This window comes from Typopeltis vanoorti, chromosome 1, assembly GCF_054136105.1.
Source record: "Typopeltis vanoorti isolate ZY-2024b chromosome 1, IOZ_Tvanoo_1.0, whole genome shotgun sequence".
Lineage (NCBI taxonomy): Eukaryota > Metazoa > Arthropoda > Arachnida > Uropygi > Thelyphonidae > Typopeltis > Typopeltis vanoorti.
In genome coordinates, this window is record NC_143549.1 from 1,858,693 (window position 1) to 1,885,211 (window position 26,519).

A 26,519-nucleotide genomic window follows, 5' to 3' on the forward strand; every position below is an offset into this window, starting at 1 on the left:
TAAGATACATGTGAAATCATGGAAACTGAAAACATCACAAATGTTGATCAGATATGATCTTGGAAACAGAACGGCCGAATACAATATTAGTATACAGAACAGATTCAACACACTCAATTTGTGTGAAAGAGAACCAGATGAACTATGGGAAGAAATTAAAGATATAATTAAAACAGAAGCAAAGAAGAATATTCCAACAGTTTGTAAGAAGAAGAAGAAGTTTAAATGGCTGTCAGAAGATGCCATCAAAACTGCTCAGGAAAGGAGTAAACTGAAGGCCACAGGAAATTTGCAGGAAGTACGACATTTGATTGCAGAGTTTCAACGACAAGCCAGAAGAGACAAGGAAAAATACTTTAACCAGAAATGTCAAAAAACAAGAAAGGAAAAATGAGATCTTTTTGAAAAGATCGGGGAACTGACAGAGAAGTTTAGTGCCAATTTTGAAAAGTAAACACAAAGGATATCTTACAGAAGCTGCACACATCAAAGAAAGATGGAAAGAGCATACAGAAGCCCTTTACAGAAAGGGCTTCTCCATAATTACAGAGACATTTGAAGAGCAGGATTATACACAGGAGCCAGTACCACTGGAGAGTGAAGTGAGGTGGGCACTGAAACAACTATCCATTAAGAAAGCACCAGGAGGGGATGGAATACCTATTGAGCTGCTCAAAGCTCTGGGAAAAGAGGCAGTTAAAATTTTAACAGCTCTATGTCAACAAATTTGGATCACAAGTACATGGCCTAGGGAGTGGAAAAAATCAATTTATATACCTTTCTTGAAGAAAGGTGATGCAAAAGAGAGTGCAAAAATTACAGAACTGTAGCACTGATTTCTAATACAAGCAAAGTCTTACTTAAGATCATTCAGAAAAGATTAGAACCATTCATGAAGAGAGAAATGCCAGACAAATAGGCAAGATTTCGACAATGCAGAGGAACAAGAGATTAGATCGCCAATGTGAGATGGATAACAGAAAGAGCACAGGAATATCAAAAAAATGCCTACCTTTGTTTCCTTGACTATAGTAAGGCTTTTGACTCTGTAGATCATGTGAAACTGTGTAATGTGTTAAGAACACTGAGAGTACCAGAGCATTTCATTATCCTTCTGAGGAATCTTTATTAAGACCAAGAAACTACTACTGTCCGAACAGATCTTGGAGAAACTGAATATTTCACAATAGGTAAAGGGGTGCGACAAGGATACATTTTATCCCCATACCTGTTTAACTTATACAGCAAATACATTTTAAGAATGGTGGGGCTGGAGGAGTCTTCAGTTGGAATTAAAATTGGTGGAAAAAATATTAATAATTTGAGGTATGCAGATGATACCTCCTTGCTAGCAGAATGCAAAGAAGATCTGGAGGAACTTATTATGAGAGTTAAAGAAGGAAGTGCTAAATATGGCCTTAAACTTAACCTCAAAAAGACAAAAGTTATGGCAACATGTGAAATTAATGATTTTGAAGTAGATGGGGAGAAAATGAAAGTAGTTAACAATTTTGTGCTCCTAGGATCCTGAATTGATAAAGATGGTATTGTACTGAAGAAGATAGAAGATTATTACTCGGAAAGAAAGCAATGACAAATTTAAGCAAGATCTTTAAAGATATTAGCCTCACAACAAAAATCAGAATCGTGAAAGCAATGGTATTCCCTGTGGTACTGTATGGATGTGAAAGTTGGACCCTAAGAAAGAGTGAAAGAAGGAAGATAGATGCATTTGAATTATGGGTTTGGAGACGCTTATTAAGAATACCATGGACTGCAAAGCAAATCAATAAATCAGTGATAGATAGAATAAAGCCAGATTGCTCCCCTCAAAGCTATGATCATCAAGCAAAAATTGTCAAACTTTGGACATATTATGCGAGCAAATGACAGTCCAGAGAAGATGATGATGCTTGCTAAAGTTGATCGAAGTAGGAGAAGAGGAAGACCAAGAATTACATGAGTGAATGGAGTTTAAAGAAGCAACTGGAATGCAACCTGGAAGCAACCTGGAAATTCTGAAAGATATGGCCAGGGACAGATCTGAATGGAAAGTGCATGTTCATAGAATCACCAGGAGTCGAAAATGGCTCGATGGAACATAACAACAAACCAGTTTAATGTTGCTAAGTGTTAGGTGATGCACATTGAGAAGAAGAGATCACAGGCTGTGAGCTACATTGAAAATAAATTGCAGAAAACTGATGAAGCCAAAAACTTGGGGGTGAATATCAACATGGAGTTCAAATTCAGAGTGCATATTGCAAAGGTAGTCAAAACAGCACATTATGTGGTTGTTGAAGTGCACACTAACAAGCGGGGATAGAGAGGATTATTGTTCCTCGTGATAAGGCTTTAATAAGGACACATCTGGACGTTTTTCCAATTCTTACATTTGGATTCTGTGTGATGAAGTTGTGGAGAGGATCCAGAGGTAAATAACAATGGGTGCAGCAGGTCTATGGAATACACTCCAAGAGAAGAGACTGATGGTCTGTGGGCACCAAAAATTAACTGAAAGGGGACATGATAGAAATATATAAGTTGTTAAAGGTGTTTTATAGGATTGATACAGAAGCCTTTATTCAGCACATGCAAGGAAGGGAAATAACGAAGTGCCAGCTATGAAAACTGTGTGAGAGTATAGTTAACAAAGGTATTAGGACTATATTTGTTTCTTGGAGGGTGGTGAATGGGCAATGGGGTGCCAGAGAAGTTGTGAGTGCTTTATCAGTAAATGAGTTTACAGACAGTTATGATAAGATACTGTGTGAATAATGGCAGGTGAGAAAACAAAAGATCTCCTGTGATGAGTTTTCAGACTCCATGGAGATACCTGTATAATAATAATATTTAACTCATTTTTATGTAAACTTTACCACCAATGATTTGATGTATAGGCTACTCCATTTCCAAGTTTTTTCATTGGCCTGTGAAATAGTATTATTATTTCATGACGCCTCCAAAGAGTAAAGACTCATCGAGGGAGGGCACATACTCTAAAAATCTCCACCACCACCTACACCAACTGCTATTACCATCATCAACTACTGCCCAGCGCCACCACTAGATTTTTGTTTTTTTTTGCCTATAAATTGCATGTGTCCTGAAGGCCAATTTGTCTGGATGAAAAACCTGAGTTTCTGGGAGAAAAAAAACCTGCTACCTCAATATGAGATTAGCTAACTCACTTTCAATTGAGAAAAAATAAAACAAAACATATAAACCATATAAAGATCTTTATTAAGGTCTCTATTATTGAGGTCTTTATTATACGTTAAAGATAATAAACTCAAGATAAAAAATTTCTACATCTTTCTCTCATCCAGATATTTTTATTAATAAGGTCAAGCACCTTTCAGCAACTTGTATATGAGATATATATGACTTCTGCATTACTTCAACCTTGGTATCTCTCCCGGGTCTGGCTCCCACTGATGAGACCTCAATAAAGGTCAAAAGCGGTGGCCCTTCCCATTATGCACTGGATCATAGATATTCAAAAGGGAGTGTGATTTGAATTATGGGAGACATACTAAGGCAAATGATATGAAGTCATTAGCCTCTATACACAAGTAGCTCAGACATGAATATATTTCACACCCAAAACATTGTTTTGCTTCCTCGGGAAAAAGGATTAAAACCAAGTATATAATTTCTTGGTATCTTTAACATATATCTACTCTATACTATAAAATGATAAGCTGAAATTGGAAACGGATGTGACGTCGGCTTGAAATGGATGTAGGCTGTAACGTTTTTTGTAACGTTTTTATGTAACGTTTTGAAACCAGTCTGGGTAATGCATAGCATCATACATCTCTAGGAGATGTGCTCTGCATTAAGGGTAAATATTAAGAATAGTGATCAGAGCTTATTCCACCTTTGCCACGAGTTGCCTAAGACTTGCACTATGTGTGGGGTCACCTAGACTTGTACTACTTGCAGGCGCAAACTTGACTTATTTGTCTGTTTGCTTACTTGGGAAATGGATTAAAACCAGGTTTATAATAGCTTGGTATCTTCAACGTATATATTATACCCAAGGTAAAAAAACTTTCTACATCTATCTCTCATCCTGAGATTTTTATTTAATAAGGTCAAAGCACCTTTTGGTAAAATATTTATAAGCTCCGTATAACTAAAACCTTAGTATTTCTAAGCCTGGCTCCCACTGATGAGACCTCAATAAAGGTCGAAACCGGTCTGGGTAGTGGCCCCCCCCCCCTTGCCTTTAATGCATAGCATCATATATCTCCTCTAGGAGATGTGCTCTGCATTAAGGGTAAATATTAAGAATTGTGATCAGAACTTATTCCACCTTTACCACGAGTTGCCTAAGACTTGCACTACGTGCAGAGCCACCTAGACTTGCAGGCGCAAACTTGACTTACTTGTCTGTTTGCTTACTTGGGAAATGGATTAAAACCAGGTTTATAATAGCTTGGTATCTTCAATATATATATATAGATAGATAGATAGATAGATAGATAGATAGATTTTTTTTTTTATTTTATTTAACTTGTTAAAATAAACATTACACGATAGGTAACAAGGACTATTTACATATTATATATTATAAGTTTTTAAGTATATATATTTCAGAGAAGAAACATTTTTTTTTTTTTTTCCCGGGTGTACAATACAGAATGCAACAAATGAATTAAAAAATTTACAGTTCAGTTTCAGTCTGAGTTATCTTTCAGATGAAGCCCATTGTCGTCGTCAATCCAAAAGAGGGTACCAGTCGGATTCCACGCCTCTATGAATTTCGCGACAGTTCTTGTTTCTTTGAAGTGCTCAAGTTCCAATATCAGCCTGCTTTTTAGTTTCCGACGGAGGATATACATGAGGGTTTGTGCAGCTTCAGTGATGGATGGGTGCTGGTTACTTCTTGTCTGTTTTAGGTAGAAGCTGTAGATGATGGCCTTAGCGCAGATGAAGAGGAAATTGCATGTTCTGTGTCTGTTTTCTTCTGTGTGGACTAAATTCCAGTAGTCTTCTTGGCTGTGTGCATAGTTACAGGTGCTCGAGGCAGTATTCAGGGCATAGGTGATTATCATTTTGTTTGCGGGACAGGTCAGATATGTGTGTTCCAAGGTACCTGAAACGTCACAGAATAGACACAGATCCGTTTCTCTTAGCTGAAATTTGTACAGCTTAGGAGTTGGCAAGATGTTGTGCCATAGTCTCCACTGTATATCGGAATCTGGTTTGGCACATTTTGATTTATATGGCAGATCCCACTGAAAACTGTGTGGTACATGCAGCCTTGTAGATGAGAGTGTTAAGGCTGAGTATAAGAAGGGCGAGGATGGGGACACTGACATGAGGAAGTGGTATATTTTCTTGTAGTTGAAGGGAAGAATTGGAAGTGAGGTTTCAAATTGTACAAGATGAAATATTGGCCCCGAGCAGTTTCTATAAGGAATACGGATTTCCTGAGGTGTAGCGATATCTGGATAGGCTTTTATAATGGAGGCTTGCAGCTGTTGATATTGCTTTTCAGTTTTTGGGTTCTTCATTGGTAGGCTTGTGAATGCTTTCCACTTTAGGTTGTGGGTTAGGAGGTCTCCTATGACTCTTATTCCTGCCCAGTTCCATGTAGGGAAAAGAAAAGGCTGGCCCGTTGTGAGACTTGTGATGTTTCTGTTCGCAAATAGTGGTTCTGTAAGTACAGCTGATTCTGTTGATCCTGTGAGTGTGTGATGAAGTCCTGTGTTTTTCCATTGCTGTAGAGCGTCTTTGTAAAAAAGAGGTAGCTTAGGAGGAGATGGTACAGGACTGGCCATTCGGAGGATTGTGGAAAGTGTAAGTCCTCTGGTGGATGATTTCGTGATGTAATCGAAAGTAGTCACATAAGTGTGATTGCATTGAAGTGTTTTTAGGAGGAGGATTATCCTGAAAGATCTAATCTTGTTTTCAAGGGAAATCAGTCCTTGACCTCCCTTGCTGAGTGGCTTGCAGAGTTGAGGGTATGTTGTCCAGTGAGTTTTGTTCCAGAGGAAACGTTTGATTTCCTTTTGAATGTGGTGGAGAAATTCTTCAGGAGGTGTGAGTACTTTGAGGGTATGCCATAAGATACTCGCGGCCATCTGGTTAACTATTAGTACTCTTCCTCTAAGTGAAGACATGGAACGAACGCTGTTCCATTTACCTAGCACCTGTTTAAAACGATTGTGCAGCTGTGTCCAGTTCAGTGTGTTATATATTTTGGTGTTGCCAAGGTGTACACCTAAGTATCTTTGTCCTTCGCTTGACCAGGTACATTCGATCGGAGAGTCATTTCTAGACTTCCATCTGCCTGACCACAAGCCCGTGGTTTTGGCAGAATTTAATTTGGCTCCTGAGGCTTGTGCATACAGTCTGTGTGCTTCTTCGGTTACTGTCATTTCTTCTTCATTTCGTACTATTACAGTGACGTCATCGGCATATGCTGATAAGGTAATTTTTTGATGTGGCTCTATTATTCTGGTTCGTTTGGAGATGATGGTGTCGTGTACTCTTTTTAAGAAGGGTTCTATGGCCAGTGTGTATAATTGACCAGAGAGGGGACATCCTTGCTTGATCCCTCGAGAGTATGATAAAGTGCGAGTGAGCCTGTTGTTGATTTTTAAGCAGAAGTGTGCATCTCTGTAAAGCAATTGCACTGTTTCAATGATGAGAGGACCATACCCAAATGCCTTTAGAACTTCATAAAGGCACTCGTGCTCTACCCTGTCGAAAGCATTCTCCTGATCAAGGCTGACAAGAGCTAGGTCTTTATGTTGGCTGTTTGCGATAGATAGATAGATAGATATTTTTTTTTTTTTTTTTTTTTATTGTAAACATAACAATCTTATATACAGGATTAACCGGTTTTTGGTTCTCTGCAGTCAGACAGAGAGGTTACATGCTCATACTCTTGTTGAGGTATGTTACATCGAAGTCACTTATAAGGCTAATTACATTTTTTTTTTTTTTAAATAAATTAAAGCCATTAAGAGTTATTTTAACATGATAACATAAGATCTTATTTTAACATAAGAACATAAATGTGGAAGAACATAGAAGTTACTATTGCACAATATTATCTATTAACATGAGAGTGCCAGCTGATTAACTTTCGCACTGTTAAGCACAACAATCCTTCTTTCTTCCCCCTTTCTTTTTTTTTGGGGGGGGGAAGGTGTAGATAGATAGATAGATACACTCTTTATACCAGAGACATTCTGAAGGCATAACTATCAACAATAATATAAGCAATAGAATTTTTTTTTATTTATTTCTTGTGTGTTTTATCCATGCTTTATCCATCCAAATTTTTTTAATGGCTTTCTAGACATCTGGTATTCATTTCCTACTTTGCATTCCAGATAATTAAAAATCTAACTTTTTTTTGTTCTTAATCTGAACATTCCCTTTCTTGAGTAAAAAATTTTCTCAATTTCTCTCATACCTTAAATCTTTTGTAGGAGCATACAAATATGCATGGACTTTATATACATAGTTTTCCCCATTGTAAACTTTGGTCATGTTACTTCAATCAAAAAGTTCATCAAGATGAATAATACAGCCAACTCCTGACTTTGCTTGATCATCACAGCTCAAATATAACACTGCATAAATATTATCTATACAATACTATCTTCTTCATCTCAGAAACATCAGTTATGTTGCATCAATAATCTTATTACTATTATTATTGTTGCACAGGCACTTCCAAGTGGAAGATCCAAACTACCAATACAATATATCATACCTCTCCTAAAAACCATTAATAGACAAAGCACTAATAACTGAATCTGGAAACCCATTCTATTCATTCACCACTTTCCAAGAGAAAAATCTCATAATCACACCCCTGCTAACTCTTACTCAACTTCCGGGTATGACCTTTTGTTCTGCTCCCTCTAGCCAAGTGCTGAAACATTTCCCACTCCATCAATCTTATAAAATAATTTAAGTAACAAATGTTTCTATCCTATCTGCTACAATAATAACAAGCCCCAATCTTGCCTATCAACCAAATTTTGCAATCTACTAACCTTCATAGGGAGCATTCTACAGACCACTCACCATCATGGTCACTCACCTCTGGATTCTCTCCAGCAATTCCTCATCCCCAAGAAACCCAGGTGGCCAGACCTGAGCATAGTAATCCAGATATGGTCATATTAAGGCTTTATAAGATGAATGATAACTCCCTTATCAGTGTGTTCTTCAATAACCAAGTGATGCTGTGAGCTACCCTAGCTACTTTAAAAATAGGTCTTTTAAACTTCAACTCTCTATCTACTATTACCTCCAAATCCCTGGCTCCATCAATTTCCTGGAGTGCAGTTACCTCAATGTGGTACACAGCTTGTATTTTTGGTATTCCAAAATGCACAACTTTACACTTTTACACATTAAATTGACATCTATTATATTTTGTCCATACTGCCAGTCACTATTCAAATCATTCTGCAAGTTATCTACATCACCTCGATAAACTATTATCCTACCCAACTTTGCATCATCATCAAAAAACTGAATATCTCACTTCAAATTATTATTATTTCCTATATCACTTATGTACAAATTAAACAGCAATGGTCCATGCACAGAGCCCTGTTTCACACTGCTATTCACATGCCTTCTTCTGGATTCTGCTCCACCATATACTACTTTTTATATCTGTCCATCAGCAACCATTTTATCTATATCATTAGTTTCATATCCATCCCTATTTGTTGCAGTTTGGGTAACATAGTTCCATGTGGTATTCTGTCAAACAACTTTGCAAAATCCAGTAGTATCACCATGTAGCCATTCCCTTTATCCAACTCAGCTGTCATCCTGTCATTCATAATGTTATAAAGCATTAACAGATTACTAACACATGACTAACCTTCATAATGCAATACTGCCCATCACAGAGGTGGATATTCTTATCCACCCCTTCCTGAATTCTCTTTTTGACAAACTTTTCAAATTCAAAACCACTTCTGAGATACTGATAGGTGTATAATTTGCTACCACCCGACTTAGATCTTCCTTTATGCAAAGGAATTATTTTGCCCTCCTTCCACCCTCTTGAAACACTGCCAGAGCTGAGACGTAAATTAAAGAACCTAGTGAGAGGCATTGCCAGTTCCCCTGCACATTCTCGCAAAATCCTAGCTGATATCCAATCTAATCCCACATCTGTTTTTATACTGAGATTCTGCAATATCCTAAGAACCTCCATTCACCTCTGTTCCCACATTAGTATCTGTCACGTATGTTAAAACAGTAGTTATGTTAAACCCTCTGTTACCTCTCTAACAATTGCACTCATTAAAATTATCCTTCCACATTCTTCCTCCTACTTGTCATATAATGTAAAAACTCTTTGGGATCTCCTTTTGCCTGTTCAGCTACTTTCTTTTCCTAATCTGATTTTGCCTTCTTTACTGTGATAGTCACCTTTCTCCTTACATACCCTCCACATTTTTTTTGCAGCTCGTGGTTAATGATACATCTCATCCATCTTACTACCTCCTGGCCTTGGGTATCCAGTGTAATATTGCTTCCTCCAGATATCCCGTGACTATCTCCCATGTACTACTGTGTAGATCCTTCCCTTGCAGAACTTCATGCCATGGTACTGCTTCAAGCTGCCTCTTAAGTGTATGCTAAGATGGTGTTTCTAGTGTCACAAGTGAATGCAGCAGTAGATTTAAGTTGTGCTAAAAAATTATTTTTAATTAGTGCATAGCGTTATGGGACTGTTATGGGACTTTGTGAAATTCAATGGCCCAAAACAGGAAAGCTAACAACACATGAAGGACATTTGCTTCTTTACTCTGGATGTGATTGCAGCGGAAAAGGTGTCAGGTTTTTGATACACAAATCATCACGAAATTCTGTCATGGAATTCAATCCTATCAATAGCAGAATTACTCTAGTCTGCCTAAGAGGAAAATCACTCAATATCACTATCATACAGGTCTATGCCCCAACCACAGGCCATGAGGACTCCAAAGTAGAGGAGTTTTATGGTCAACTTAATACAACAATCACCGGAATGAATAGAAAAGACCTTTTGATTATACAGGGCGATTGGAATGCCAAAATTGGAACAGACATCGGTAAGGATTTTCTTCCATTTGTCAGACCATATGGCTATGGGGAGACAAACGAAAGAGGTTTTGAATTGATCAATTTTTCCTCACAAAATTAACTCACCATTACTAACACTCTATTTCCCCATAAACCTTCCAGAAGATGGACATGGACCTCCCCTGATGGTAAAACACACAACCAAATCGATTTTATCCTTGTAAGCACAAAATTTAAAAACTCCATCAACCTCACAAGAACCAGATCATTCCCTTGAGCCAACATTGGCGACGACCACAATATGGTCATCACAACTGTGAATATGAAAATGAGGGAAATATTACCGACAAAATCAACTCATAAAAGATATAATATAGAAAAATTAAAAGGCCCTTAAATAAATATTTTATATAAATACAAATTAAAACATTTTGACACAAGCTTCAAAAAATATAATACTATTGAATCTAAAGCCAAATACTTCTCACAAAAGATTCTTGGATACAAAAGGAAAGTCAATAAACCATGGATAACTAAAATTTTGAACCTATGCGACGAAAGAAGAAATTTGAAATCTCATATTAATAGCAGTGATAAAAGAGAACAGCATAAAAATATCACTAAGATTATTAAAAAAGAAATCAAACATGCTAGAAACTTATGGATACTAGACAAATGCAAAAATATAGAAGAGGACTTAAATAAAAATAATCCTAAAAGTGCTTTTCAAATTATCAATAAGTTAACCAAACCTTTTACTGCAATTAATTGAAGTATAGAAGATGAAGATGGAACTCTTATCACGGATAACCAGAAAATAGTTAATAAATGGAAATGTTACACAACCAAGCTTTTTCAAAAGAATCCAACTGAATGATGATAATTTGGACGGAATTTTGCCAGGAGGTTCGGAGAAAGGAGATTACCTGATATTAAAAGAAGAAGTCATTTCAGAAGTTGGCTCCTCAAAAATAGAAAAATCACTGGGAATTGATGGAGTTACAATGGAACTGATACGTGAAGGAGGTGACATCATCATAGACACCTTGATAAATTCATTCCAGGACGTATGGAACATAGAGACTTGGCCTTCTGACTGGCAGACTTTTGTCCTTCTACCTGTATGATTGGAGGAGGCTATCACCTACCAGCCATGAGTGACCCAACGGTGCATTTAAGACTACGTGAGAGAAGAAGAGAGAAGAAAAAGTGTATAGTGTATATTTATCACAAATTGTACTGCATTTTATCAGACTGGATATCAGTGTCCTTCAGTGATGCTGTTGTTGTTGTTGAAATTTTTTGTTTATATTGTGTTTTGCTACTTGTTTGTTTGTACTGCTTCAGATTCTGAAGATGGCGTCCATAAAGAAACGTATATCAGTAACACAGAAGGGTTCTGTACTAAAGTCTGCTCTGCCCTGAATTTTTCGCAGCAGATGTATTGCAAAAACTGCTACATGTATAAAATGGGAAAGATTTATGAACTCTTTGGGTAAATGAGAAGAATGGAAGTATTAACGTACGTGAAAATTGTCTTGATAGATTAGAGTGATTAGAAATGGGAGCAAATATCGGGATTGTAGTAGAAAAGCTTAGGCAGGAGTTAGTGAAAATTAAAAGCAAAATGAAATATCTAGAAGAGGATATTAAAAATCTAAAGGAGAGATTGGCTGATGATAATTTATTTATTTTATTCGTGTGGAGTTCCCCCCATTTCTTGACCATCCCTTAGGACTGGTTGAGCATCCTAATGAGGGATTAAGTAAGTACTTTATGACTATAGATCCATGTGTGTGTGTGTGTGTGTTCAAGGGTCAGTTTGCCCTTCTGAGGGGCTAAAAACCTGAGTTTCAGGGTGAAAAAACCCTCTACCTTTGTATGAGACTGAATAACTCACATTTAGTCGAAAGAGACCACATAAAGGTTCCTCAAGTCATGGACAGGAATTGAACCCAGGTCTTTCAGACCAAAGGGCTTTGTATATACCGACTGAGCTACACAGGCTCTGCTGATGATAATAAGGAGGAAGTTAATATTATAAGGAAAGAGTCAAAGGGTAGTATATCAGTGTATGGGGACTCAATCATTACAGGTGTGATTACTAAAAAAGCATGCAAAACATGCTTTCCTGGTGGAACAATGAAGCAAAGTAATGGATGCATTGCAGAAAAAGAAATACCAGACATCACAATTAGTGGCAGTCGTGCACAGAAACGACTTAGTTGGGGAAAAAAATAATAAATGTTGATAGAAACTTAAGGAAGCCATTGCAACAGGTAGAGAAGAATAGTGTTGTTGGGAAAGCCGTAGGCATGTTCCCCAGATATGACAACAATGAATTGAGAAGAAGAGCAAAGAAAGTATGATGGCTGAGTTGTGTGAGGCATAGGGGGTCCAATTTGTAGATCTGTGGAGTGAATTTGAAGGGAAGTTGGAATAGCATAAAGCTGATGGAATACATTTGAATTGGTTTGGTGTTGAGCATTTAGAAAGTCTATTGTTTTCTGAAAAGGCATAGAGTCAAGAAGTTAATGTAGCAAATGATCAGAGTGTACCTATGAAGCAGGATAGCAAAAATCAACAGATTGTACAGCAGAAGGAAGATGGATATGAGGTTGAAGATGTGGTTGTAGCAGCAAAAGATGGTGGAATGCATAAAGGATGAGACAGGTAGGAATGGAAATCAGAGTAAGAATCATGGAAGTGGGAGTAGTCAGACTGATGTGAGAGGTGTGATATAGCAAGCCAGAATAGAGAATATCGGTGCTGGTAGAATGGCCTCAAACACACAGGGATTGTTATGTTTACACATAAATGTAAGTAGAATTCAAAACAAGAGAGCTGTGTTTGTTGCATTGATTGAGAAGGTATGCCCAAAGATAATTGGAATAAGTGACACTTGGTTGTCTGAGGAGGATGTGATGTCATATATAGAATTAGAAAGATATATACAGTAATTTTTTGGAAGGATAGAAATGTGAAAAGAGGAGGGGCAGTGCTTTTCATGATTGAAGAGGAATTGTGTCTGCAAAGTGTGGAAGTTGATAGTGTGCACAGATTTTGAATCTGTGTGATACGAAGTTGAAATAAACAGGTTGTTTGTATATCTGCTAGGATGCTGATATAGGCCAGGGAATGCTTAGGTAAATTAGTTGGGTATGTAAAAAGAAGACAATCCTAATGGGAGACTTTAATTACAGGAAAAAATATATGAGAACAAGGAGAGAGAGTTTGTGGAATTTTTGAGAGAAAACGATCTTAAGCAGCATGCCATTGAAGCAACTAGAGGCTTTAATGTTTTGGATTTGGTGATAACTTCACAAGATGCAGTGATTAATAAAGTGTTGACACTGCTGCTGGTTGGTGAGAGTGATCATGAGGTACTTATTTGAGAAGTGATGAAACAAGAAACGGTCACTGCCAAAAATAGATACATATGGAAGTATAAAGCAGGTGATTATAAGAAGCTCTGTAGTCAGTTAGCATCAGTACATCGGGTAGATGAGTTAAGCACAAAACATCTTGACAATGCATGGAAATTCACAAGGCAGTATCTGACAAAACCAATGTATAACTGCATATCAAGGGTTAAGTGAGTAAACAGAGTAGGAGTGAAATAGACGAACAGTGAAATCAAGCAAGCTGTGCTGGAAAAGAAAATATTATGGACGAGGTACAAGACATTTGGTGGTGATCAGATCCATCAAGGGTATAAAGTGCAGGCTAGAAAGGTGACAAGAATGGTAAAGAAAGAAAAGATGCAGTATGACAGGAGATTAGATGGTCAAGCCAAGGTTAACTCTAGGGAAGTTTTCTGCTACATGGCAAGCAAGAGAAAGAATAATTATGGCAGATTAACACTGGTAGATATTCATTGCGGCAGACTAATAGCTGCAAAGGATATAGTAGAATTATTATTACTATTATTACAGGCGACTCCAGGGAGTCCTTAGACTCATCGAGGGAGGCCCTAAACATCATGTCCACACAACTATTCAACTTTCTCACAGTATCTATCATACCTTGCCTTGAACTCATTCACTGTCATAGCACCCACAACAGACTCTGGCAGCTTATTCCACTCATTTACCACTCTAAAAGTAAAGAACCCAGCTCTAACACCCTTCCTAACCACACTCTTGCCCAGCTTTCATAGATGTCCCCTAGTTCTCCCACCACCAGTCCTGATCTCAAAAATATCCTCTGAATTAATCCTATAGAAACCCTTTAGCAATTTGAATGTCTCAATCATATCTCCCCTTTTCCGGGGATTAGCAGCAGTATATCAACCAATTTCTGCAACCCACAAATCTTCAACCTGTTCTCATAAGGTTCATTCCATTGACCTGTTATCATCTTGGTCACTCGTCTCTGGATCCTCTCCACCTCCTCCCCATCAAGAAGAAACCTAGGTGACCAAATCTGGGCACAGTAGTCGAGATGAGGTCATATCAAGGCTCGGTACAGAGGAACAATAACTTGCTTGTCTCTGCTCGTCAAAGTATTTTTCAGCAACCAAGTGATTTGATGAGCTGATTTAGCCACTTTTACAATGTGTCCCCTAAACTTCATTTCCCTATCCACCAACACTCCCAAGTCCCTGGCCTCATCAATCTCCTGGAGTACAGTTCCACCAATGTGATATACTGCTGCTAATCTTTTCACCCCAGAATGCATAACCTTACATTTTGTCACATTAAATTGACATCCATTCTCCTTAGCTCAGAACTCCAATCTATCCAAATCATCCTGCAAGATTTTGACATCTTCTGCATTCACTATTGCCCTACCAAACTTTGCATCATCAGAGAACAAATGAACCGTTCCACTTAGATCCTTCCCTATATCGTTAATGAACAAATTAAACAGCAGTCGTCCAAGAACATAACCCTGCAGCACACCACTAGTCACAGGCCATCTTTTGGATTCTACTCCTGAATAAACTACTCTCTGATATCTCTCCATTAGCCACCCACCTATCCATCTCACAAACCCTATATATCCATTTCCATATGTTGCAGTTTATGGATTAGAATTCCATGTGGTATCCTGTCAAAGGCCCTTAGCCAGGTCCAGCAATATCGCTGTAAACCCATTACCCTTATCCTTCAGCCGGCACTGTGTTATAAATCTTCAGCAAGTTACTGAGGCATGATCTACCCTTCACAAAGCCATGCTGTCCCCCATACGGTATCTCATTTTCATCAATCCATTCCTGTATTTTTCCCTTGACTACTTTATCCAAGACCTTGACAACGACTCCTGATATGCTGATCAGGCGGTAATTTGCAACAGTAGTCTTAGATCCTCCTTTATGCAGTGGAACTATTTTCCAATTATTGAACAAGCACTTTATCAGCAAATATCATGCTGTTGTGAATGACGTCTTGCAATATATAGAAGAGAGGCAAGTATTAGCAGAATTGGAAGAAACAGAGTTGTATCAGATGTTGGTTGGGTTAAATGTGAATAAAGCTGTGGGAATGGATGACATATCACCACATCTCCTCAAGGAATGAACATGACCTGGTTATTTAATGTAAGTCTTGCAGTGGGTAGGGTTCCTAAGAACTGGAAAGAAGGCAAAATAGTACAACTCCACTAGCATGGTTATAAGACAGAAGTCTCCAACTATAGACCAGTCTGAGTAACTGCAGTTGTGGTCAAGACGTTGGAGAGATTGGTAAGGAATAGAATACAGAATTGGTTTGATGGACATAGCATTCTTTATGATGGTCAGCATGGATTTGTAAAGGGTAGGGCCTGTTTTAGTAATTTACTTGCATTTTATGATAAGGTGACAAGTGGTTAGATAAGGGAGAATCATATACAGTGATATTATTAGACTTTGCAAAAGTGTTTGATAGATTACTACATGATAAGTGGGTGTACAAGCTGCAGAGAATGGGAATAGATAGTATATTGGTTAGATGGATCAGAGATTGGCTCTCTAAACGATACCAGCAGGTTGTGTATGATGGAGCAGTGTCTCAAAAAAAGGAGGGTGACCAGTGGCGTGACCCAGTGTTCTGTTCTTGGACCCCTGCTGTTAAACCTGTGCATAAATAATATATCATTTACTGTTGGACTGGTTTGTAAACGATATATCATGTGGACTGACTGAGACTGAGGATCTTCAACTGTTTGCTGATAATGCAAAGTTGGAGAGAATTATAAGTAGCACTGCTGATTTTAATTCCCTTCAGGAAGATTTGAATAGACTTTTTACTTGAACAAAAGAGTGGGGTTATAGTTTTAATATCAATAAGTGCAAGGTGTTGCATTTTGGAGTGCAGAAATATAAGGCCGTATAATATCTACCTGGTAACGAACTGCAAGAAGTGGATGAGATTATGGATTTGGGAGTGATGGTTGAGAGTAGACTGAAGTTTAGAGGGCATATTGCCATTGTTGCAAAACCTGCACATCATAGTGCTGCTATGATAAGAAGTACTGTAGCATGCAACAATAAGGAAGTAGTTGTGCCACTGGTCAGACCACAATTGGACTATTGTGTTCAGATCTGGTCACCTGGTTTTCAGTGTAATATGGAAACATTGGAGAGGGTCTAGAGGCTTGTGACTAAGACAATATTGGGGCTTTGGAATGCTGGCGATGGAGAGAGGGTGAAGAAATGTGGATTGCAGAGTTTGGTGGATAAAAGGAAGAGAGGTGATATAATATAGACATTAAGTTAGTGAGAGGATTTTATCAGATTAATCCAGAGTGGATTATAAAAAGAACAGAAGATGAACGGGAAAGAACTAGAGGTCATCCCTGGAAGTTATGTAAAAGTGTGGTGAAAAGGGGTGTGAGGGAGTAGATTTTTTACATGGAGAATTGTAACTGAATGGAACACATTACCAGAATGTGTTGTTAATGCAAGGAGTATTAAGGATTTTGAGATTCTATATGATAAATATGTTGTGAGTTGAATGAACCTCCAATGATGAGCCTACCGACTCCATTGAGGATGTAATAATAATAATAATTATCTACCTTATAGTTACATATATCCCTTCTTAACTGGAATTTCCACATGTTTTGCTACCTCTCAAGTCAATACCAAATGATCACTTTCCCCCAACTTGAGGCAATGTAGTCACCTTAGTTATAGACTGGTCTTCTCACTCTATAATACTCTTCTGTTTGTTTCCTTTATTTTCCTTTACTACTTCTTGCATTCACAGTGCCTAGCTTCAATTCTGTTCAAGATGACTTTGATCCTGTAGCTGACTTTTCTAATGTTTCCTGTTTCACTGATAGAAAATAGTGGGGAAATTGTTTAACTGGATATGTCTCATATCTGCTTGTTTTAACTCCCAAGGAATGACATTTTATTGCATTCAAAACTTATTTAATCATCGTTGAGTGATCATTTTGGTTTATATTAAACTGAAGTTTTACTTTTACACAGTAGTTGTTTCCATAATTTGTATAATAATTGTCTGATCGCCATGAAACCATGAATGAAAGGACATTTTATTGCACTGTACTATCATTTTTTGACCATGTTTAATGCAATACATTTGGTTGACTAAGTATCAAATTGCCAGCCCATCCTCATTAATTCAGTATTCAAATGGAACACAGCATAACAACATGAGATATGCATATCAAACCAGAAGCCCTGGTGGTTCTCTACATTTCTTACAGGCTGTGTGGAGCTCTTGTCTCAGACTTATAGCTTTCATATTTATGTGTGATTTAAAAAAAATAAAATCCAGGTATATGACTCATGAACTATATGTAATAAATTTCGCATGTATACATTTATTTGATTAAAGAGTTGTGAAGCTGTGCAGAAAATCTTGAAAAAAAAATTGGTGATATAAAACAAGTAATGACTACAGAATACTGGTTTGAGAATAAATGAAAATACACAAAACTTTGCTTAACACAATTAATTAATCCATCCATTAATGCGCACTAAGCAAAATTGTTAAGCAAATACAATAAACAATAGGAATAATAATAATTCATCCATCAGTTAGCATAAATTTGAAGAAAAAAAAATTATAAGCTATATTAGAGAATAAAACTATCAAAGTTAATAAAAATCAATTGCTTAAATTTTTATTTAATGTTTAAACATTTGACTGAGCTACTTTTTTACAAAAAAAAAATTAAGTAAAGATGTCTGAATAGTGCTAGACTTTTTCATCTTCTTCAGTCCAGCTCGATTTTTAAAATGGTCAAACCATCCTAAACTTGCAGTAAAGTTTTCACATTCCTCTTGAAATTTGGTCTCTTTCAATGATGTAAAAATATGGACAGCTTTTGCCTGAATATTCCTTGTACTAAGAGGTATTCCTTTTTGCTTACAATCTTCAATTTCGAGTGACAGAAGAATTTCCATCTTGATCATAAAATACCTTCTATTTCAGGTGATCTTCATGCTTAAAGAAGCAGTAGCAACTTTTCCTTGTTTTTTGTATTCTTTGCTCTTATTTAATATAGTCCAAACTGTAGACTCACTGTATACCAGGTCTCACACAATCATTGTATTACTAGCACCACTTTCATGTCTCTTAATGACTTCCAGCTTTTCCTTTAACATAATTACTTTTCTTCTCTTTTTACTACTGCTGATTTCTTTATCAGTCGTTCTCTTTTCCATATCAAGGGTTGAATATAATAAAGCCTTATTGGTATCTAAATTAAAGCAAAATGAAGGAAAAGTGATTGAGCAAGAGAACAGAGTTTGCACATGTCTTGCAATGATAGCTTTGAGTCAAATGCTGAGTGTTGCTGGCCACCACCCACTACCACTCCCACTGGCTGCTACTTTGAGAAGTACTGCTGCTCACTGCAGATTGGCAACAAAGAAGTTCATGTAACGTAAAATTTTGCATAACATAAAAAAAATTACGTTAACTGATTAATCACTCGCTTAAATGAGAAAATAGTATCATTTCAGTCAATCGTGCTAACTGATTATTGCGCATATCGAATTCGCATTAAGCAAGGCTTTCCTGTATACTTTTTAGGAACAAATACTTCTTTGTTCTGCTTGCTTTCACACTATATGATAAATTAATAACGATGATGGAATGAAGAGTTAGATGGAAAGGAAATTAGTGGTGTTTGGTCCCTACTCAGGAACTATCTAATAGAGGTAATAACTGAGTATATTCCAAAGTTCTAGAGATTAAATAAGGTAGGTGTAAAATGAATGACTTAAAAGGTGAATCATACAATTTGGAAGAAAAATGGCACTGTGGAGGCAGCACAAAATGAGTGGCAATAATCAGCTACAAATTGCAAGCAAGAAAGGTGACTTGCTTAGTGATGATAGCAAATATGCAATATGAGAAGGCAGTTAGCAAATGAGACTAAATAAAACTGAGGTTTTTTTTTTTGTTTTTAATGTCACCAGTCTGAGGAAGAACATTTACAGAAGGATGATGTTTATCTGTGATAAATGATGAGGATATACTTTTATAAATGAGCAGTTCATTAAACTATTCCACCCTTATGATTGTAACATAATGCAAAACGTGAGTGCAGTGGGAACGGGGGAGAAACTACTGATAGTGAGTGAGCAGGAGATATAAGAGAAATTGAGTAATCTTGTTGTCAATAAAGCCATGGGACTTGATGGTATATCACTGTGTGTCTTGAGGGAATGTTCAAGGGAGTTACCAACTGCTTTAACTTACCTTTTTTAAAATGAATCTTAGACTGGCACAAGTTCCAAATAAGTAGATAGAGGCCAAATTGTTCCACTTCATAAAGGAGGTAATAAGACTAATCTTCTAATCTGCCTATCAACATCTGCTTACATGCCAATCTGCTTGTCTGGAGTTGTAGTCAAGGTATTGGAGAGGTTAGTGAGGACAGGGATTCAGAACTGGGTTACCAGCAGCAGGACAAGGGAAATGCATATACAATAGTATGTTTAGATTTTAAGAATGTCTTCGATACATTGCCACATGACAAGCTAGTCATTAAATTTGAACAGGTGGGATGGATGGTAGATTAGTGATTTGGATTGGAGAGTGAGTGTCTGATAAGTATCAGCAGGTTGTGTATGGGAGAGTGATATCCCAGAAGAGAAAAGTCACCAGTGGTGAACTTTTCTCTTCTGGTGAACTAAACAGCCTCTGGAGAAAAGTCTCGAGAGGCTGTTTAGGAACTATTATTTTGTATGTAAATGACACTGGAAGGGACTTAAATTGTGATATACAGTTATTTACAGAGTTATGAGAAGTAAAGCAGATGTTGTAGCCTTGCAAGAGGACTTGAATAGACTGTCTGAATAGGCAAGTGTGTGTGGGGATATCAGTTTAACACAGCAAAGTTAAGATTTTAAAATATGGGATTCAGAGTATAGGATTGGTAGGATATCTTAGAGGAGGTGGAGGAAATGAAAGATCTGGAGGGGGGGGGGTTGATGGTGGATAAGAACTTGAAATTTTAGGGATATTCTACTAAAATTGTGAGACAACATAGTGGATTATGGCATTGATGCACAGACATATAGAAGTAAGGATGTGATGATTCCATTGTACATCACATTGGCATTGATGCACAGACATATAGAAGTAAGGATGTGATGATTCCATTGTACAAGGAATAATCCTTTTCCTTTGATCAGGATGCATCTGAATTGCTGTGTGCAGATTTGGCTGTCTGGTTTTCAAAAGGATGATGAGTTGTAGGAGAGGGTTCAGAGATGATTGGCTAAGACGGTATCTACTCTCTGGAATATGAAGTATGTGGTCAGATTGTGAAAATGCAAACACCTAGCGGATAGAAGGAGGAGAGGGACATGATCGAGTAAGGGATAATTACTAGATTAATATGGATAAGATTTTTCATAGAATGTCTTGAGACAGGGAAGAACAAAAGGCTAACCCTGGAAGCTAAACACTAAGTTAGCTTTTGCATTAGGAACACCCATCCCAATTTACATATTTGGTGTGATAATGAAATATCATGTGATATCAACATCACATGCGGCTACTGTAAATGGGAAGAACTATCCTCTGTGTGTAAACAGTAAATGTTTGCTGGTAATGGGGAAACATTGTGACGTAAGTCAATTTGACCACAGGCAGATAGTTGGCACCTGGAGGAGAGGTGCCAGTTTCTCAGAAACAGTTGCATTTGTTAGTTGCTTCTGTACTATCGTATCAAGGGTGGATTGGGACTGGATTAACCATAAACAGACATCCAGCAGGAGGGCTCACATTGGTCAGCCATGCGTGGTTAATCATATAGGCGGCGTCAGGTGTCACAACTGGTATCCCAGCAATGACCTTCAACAGTCATACAGCTCACGCACCAGTACAACAGTGGAGCAGTTCGATCCATTTCCACATGCACAATTTGCCATACCTTGCTTCACCTAGGATTTCACAGCTAGAGAGAGAGATCAACAAGGGTACCCATAATGATAGCCACACAATGCCTTGCATTGGTCAAGGAATGTCAGCAATGGACCCTTGAGAGATGGAAGACGGTCATCTGGACTGATGAGTCCTGTTTCCTGCTGCACAATGGCAAAATCAGCATAAAACCCTATCCCCCTGGTTATACAGCTGAGGTTCAACAGGATGGTGGAAGTGGGTTTATGGTCTGGGGGAGCTGTTTCTGGCACATCCTACGTCTGTTGGTTATCATCCCAGAAACAGTGAATGGCAAATGCTACAGGGACCTGTTAACTGACCATCTCCATCCATATCTGCAGGAAGTCTACCCTGACTACAGTGCTATCTTTAAACAGATCAACACACCTTGTCAGCGGGCTCGTACAACTACTGAGTGGTTGGAGGATCACAAGAACAAATTCAGCACAATGCTTTGGTCCTCAAACTCCCCTAACTGTAATCCAACTGACCATGTGTGGGATATACTAGAACAGGATGTGAGAACTGTTGATCATCTTCCATGGAATGAGAATGAACTGACAATGTTGCTGCAGTAAACATGGGGTTGAGTTACACAGTGAAGATGTTAACACCTTGTGGAATTGGTTCCTAGGTGTCTGCGAGCCATGACTGCACAGAGAAGCAGACAAAAGTGTTATTAGGTGGGTGGGTGTTCCTAATGCAAAGCTAATTCAGTATATAAATAGGGTTTGAGCATGTGGGAGGGAGGTATCTGTTTTGCATGAAGAGTGGTGGGTGATTTGAATGATTACCTGAAAGTGTATTGAGTGCAGAGACAGTGAATTCATTTAAGTCAAGGTATGATGAGCCATGCGTGGGAGAGTGGTCCTCCAAGATACTGATCCTGTAATGAGTCTCTTGGAGGTCCGATGATAATGATAATAATAATAATAGCGAATATCATATTAAAAATATTAAGCTCTGCTCACATATATCACCAGCCTGCCTTTTGTAGAATGACTCGAAAATAAATAAATAATAATAATAAAATAAAAATAGTATGATAAGTGTGTTGTTTTTTTCAACCAAAAAACTAATGTAATAAGAAATAACTAACACTGGGCTTATGGGTCGTAATGATTTAATAAACCTACTAGTTTCACCACTTAAGTTAGTGGCTTCATCTGGGTTGGGATGAACATACAAATATACAACATCTTAAATATGAATCATTACATCACTAAAAATCACCAATTATGTAGGAACCATTACACAAGAATACAAGTACAATAGAAACATGTGAAGTGTGGATGCTGGCACATTGTCAGTCATTGTTCAGCAGGTGTGTCCGATAGGTTGCAGAAAAATTAAAGGCTGATGTGTTTAAAGATCTAATGAGTGACTTCCAAAGGTCACACAAAACCATTCCTTGGTTTCTGTTCAGAGTTTCCTGTGGGATTACCGTTGTAGCCTCTTTGATGTCGTGAAAGCTGAAGTTGTCTTCTATGTATAGCATGGAGCATTTATCCCATTTTTATCCAATGTTGTGTACCACTTCACAAGCATGGTTCTAAGATAGAAGTCTCCAACTAAAGGCCAGTCTGCAGTTGTGGTCAAAGTGTTGGAGAGATTGGTAAGGAACAGAATACAGAATTGGGTTGATGGCCATGGCATTCTTTATGATGATCAGTGTGGGAGAAATGGAATGCCAAGTCTGAGCTGTCTTCTCTGTTGTTGTTGATGTTTCCAATATGATTCTTCTGTCTTATTTCTAAACTTCTCGTTGTTTGCCCTATGTATTTAAGACCACAAGTACAAGGAATATTGTAAACTTCAGGATGTTTGTTGAAAGGGTCGGCCACTCTAATGTCATGAGATTTCAGGAAATTTGCAATTTTTAGTGAAAGTTTGCCAATAAAAGGGATGGAAATTGAGGCTCTGTAATGAATGTCATGGATCAGTTGTAGAGAGGGATTAGAGAGTAGTATTCTTTGTGATATATTTTTAGGATATCCACTGTTGATCAATAGTTCAAGAATAAAATATACTTCTTCTGTTAGTGTTTTCCTTCATCTCTTATAATACAGATTGTGCTCTTTTTTCAATGTATGTACAATACCTCATTTTTGTGAAATAAGGTGCAACGAGGAGAAATGTAGATAACGACCTGTATGAGTAGGCTTACTATACACACCAAGAGAAATGTCTCCGTCTGCTTTTTTTCGTAATTACAACGTCTAGAAAATGTTATTTTCCTTCATTTTCAAGTTCTAAAATGAACCTGATTTCATGGTGGAAGGAGTTAATAGATGCCATAAAATCATGTAACTCAGCCACACTGTGTTTCCATATTATGAATATGTTGTCTACATATCTCCACCAAAGTGACGGTTTACGATTTGTAGATAACAAGACATCTGTTTTGAACTTTTCCATGAATAAGTCCACACAAGGAGGAGATAGAGGGTATGAAATCTGTTGAAATCAGCCAAGAACCACAACCCTTTCAACAAATCCTGGAGTTCGATATTTCATGTTCTTGTGGCCTTAATTGCACGGGGCAAACATCGAGAAGTTTAGAAATAAGACAAAAGGAGCATATTGGAGACATCATCAACAACAACAATAGAGAAGACCGCACAGGCCTGGCATTCCATTTCTCCCACACTCACCACAACATTGAATGGGACAAGAGCTCCATGCCGTACATAAAAGACAACTTCAGCTTCGCAACATCAAAGAGGCTATACAATGGCAATCCACTCACAGAGAATGTTAAACAGAAACCAAGATATGATTTTGTGTGACATTTAGAAGTCACTCATTACATCGTTAAATACATCAGACTTTAATTTTTCAGCAAACTATCGGATGCACCTGCTGAACAATGACTGACCATGTGCCAGGATCCAAGCCCTACATGTTTCTGTTGTACTTGTATTCTTCTCTAACGATTCCTACACATTCGGGTGATGTAATGATTTATAACGCTTGATGTATATTTGTATGTTCATCCCAACCCAGATGAAGAAGCCACTAGCTAAAGTGGCAAAACTAGTAGGTTTATTAAATCATTACAACCTATAAATCCCATGTTAGTTATTTTTTATTATAAAAATAGTATATTTGGAATTAATACAATTTCACTGGAGTGACAAAAGATTAACAGTCATATACCAGATATTATTATTATTATTATACAGGTACCTTCATGGAGTCAGAAGTTTCATTACAGAAGACCCACAGTATCCATTATTCACACAATATCTATTGTATCTCTAATTAAACTCCTTCAATGTTGGGGCAATCACAACTATCTCTGGCAATCCAATCCATTCATTCAACCACTCTCTCCATAAAAAAATCTAATCAACAAAAAAATCAAACAAAAAAAGTTTATTACACCATAAGTAATTCATACACATACTTTGGCATTCTGCATCCTCTTAAAATGCATATCCTCATTCTTTTCTATTTTTCTTTCTTTTGCCTTCAAAGTCTTGTTTTTAGAATTCTGCTCTGGATTGTCATTTGTTTGATTAGAAGAATTTTCATCTTCCCCACTATCATCTGATGAAGAATCCTCTAAATCAATATAACATTCACAGAGATTAATATATTCATTACGATTAACTTTTCTTCACAAAACAATTTAATAATACACCATACTATATTTTACTGAAATAATTTACTTACATTATGTTAAATAAATTAACACTACTCATTAAAACTTTCAATGCAGGAGTGAATTGAATTATTTGTTACCCACATGGACAGCACTAGAATTGTGGAAGAATGGCGGTAGATTTGAGCTGAGCTAAAAAAAGTTTTTAAAATGTATATAGAGTGGTTTTGTTACAAACTATGCTACATTTTTTCAGTGATACACGTTCCTTCAGTAGTGTCGCTTTTGTAGTTTAGTTGTTTATATTGTGTTTATTTTTGATTTATTCTTACTGAGAAGGCGAGGTCAGAGTCGGACACATTCTGTGGTACAAGAAAAGAAGATAGGTTTTCGTTATTTAGAATAGCTGTAGTATAGTATAGTTTAAAGTTAAGTATATTATTATTATTACTATTCAGGCCTCCAAGGAGTCAACAGACTCATCGCAGGAGATCCTTCCTAGGAAACATAATTCTATCAAGACTCAACGTGGAAGGTCCCTCCTAGGAAACACAAAGTGTATCATACCACTCCTTAAACTCATTGACCGTTCTCACTCTCATCACTCTATCTGGCAATGCATTCCATGGTTCAACCACCCTCCATGCAAAGAAACCACTCCTTACAATATTGCTCACAGCTTCCTTTCCTAATTTCCTGGGATGGCCCCTTGTCATCACTCCTTCCTGCTGTTCAACCAAGCGAAAGAACTCCCCAATGTCAACCATGTAACTACCTCTCAACAGTTTAAAAGTCTCAATCATATCATATCTCCTTCTTCTATCCACCAAACTCTGCAGTCCACATTCCCTCAGACGATCCTCTTAACTAACATTGTACAGTCCTGAAACTGTCTTTGTTATCTACTTCTGTTTCCTTTCCACAGTTAATTTGTCCCCTTCAAATACTGGGGACCAAATCTGAGAACAATAGTCTAAGTGTGGTCTGATCAGGGACTTATACAATGGAATGATAACTCTTTTATCTCTGCAAGTTAGCATACTTCTCATTATTGCAGCAATCCTCCGTGTTACTTAAACCACCTTTGCAATATGTCCCTTGAATTTCAGGTTTCTATCAATCATCAATCCCCAGATCTCTTTTCTCCCCTACTTCTTCCAGTATAGTTCCTCCAATAGAGTATACAGCATCCCAAACCTCAAGACCTTGCATTTTGCTGTATTAAACCGATGTCCCCATTCATTTGCCCATCTGTCTGGCTTATTCAAATCCTCCTGCATGACTACCACATGTGCACTATTACTAATAACCCTCCCCAGCTTCACATCATCCGTAAACAACTGAATATCCCCCTGCAATCCACTGACAATGTCATTGATATAAAGGTTAAACAATATAGGTCCCAGTGCTGAGCTACGTGGGACCCCACTTGTAACCCTCTTGAAACTGCCCCACCATACACAACTCTCTGATACCTATCGGACAGCCAA

The 26,519-nt window shown here is 37.5% G+C and overlaps 1 protein-coding gene across 8 annotated transcripts in view; it reads right to left on the bottom strand.

Annotated features, from left to right (window-relative positions):
* Positions 1-26,519, bottom strand: part of LOC150109749 (histone reader KMT2E-like) — a 902,496-nt gene that overhangs the window by 606,076 nt on the left and 269,901 nt on the right. For all 8 annotated transcript variants that reach the window (XM_090407149.1, XM_090406915.1, XM_090406833.1 and 5 more), the window contains one exon: positions 24,832-24,989. In XM_090407149.1, coding sequence (XP_090263275.1) covers positions 24,832-24,989 — 158 coding nt within the window. The remainder of the gene's footprint in view (positions 1-24,831; positions 24,990-26,519) is intronic.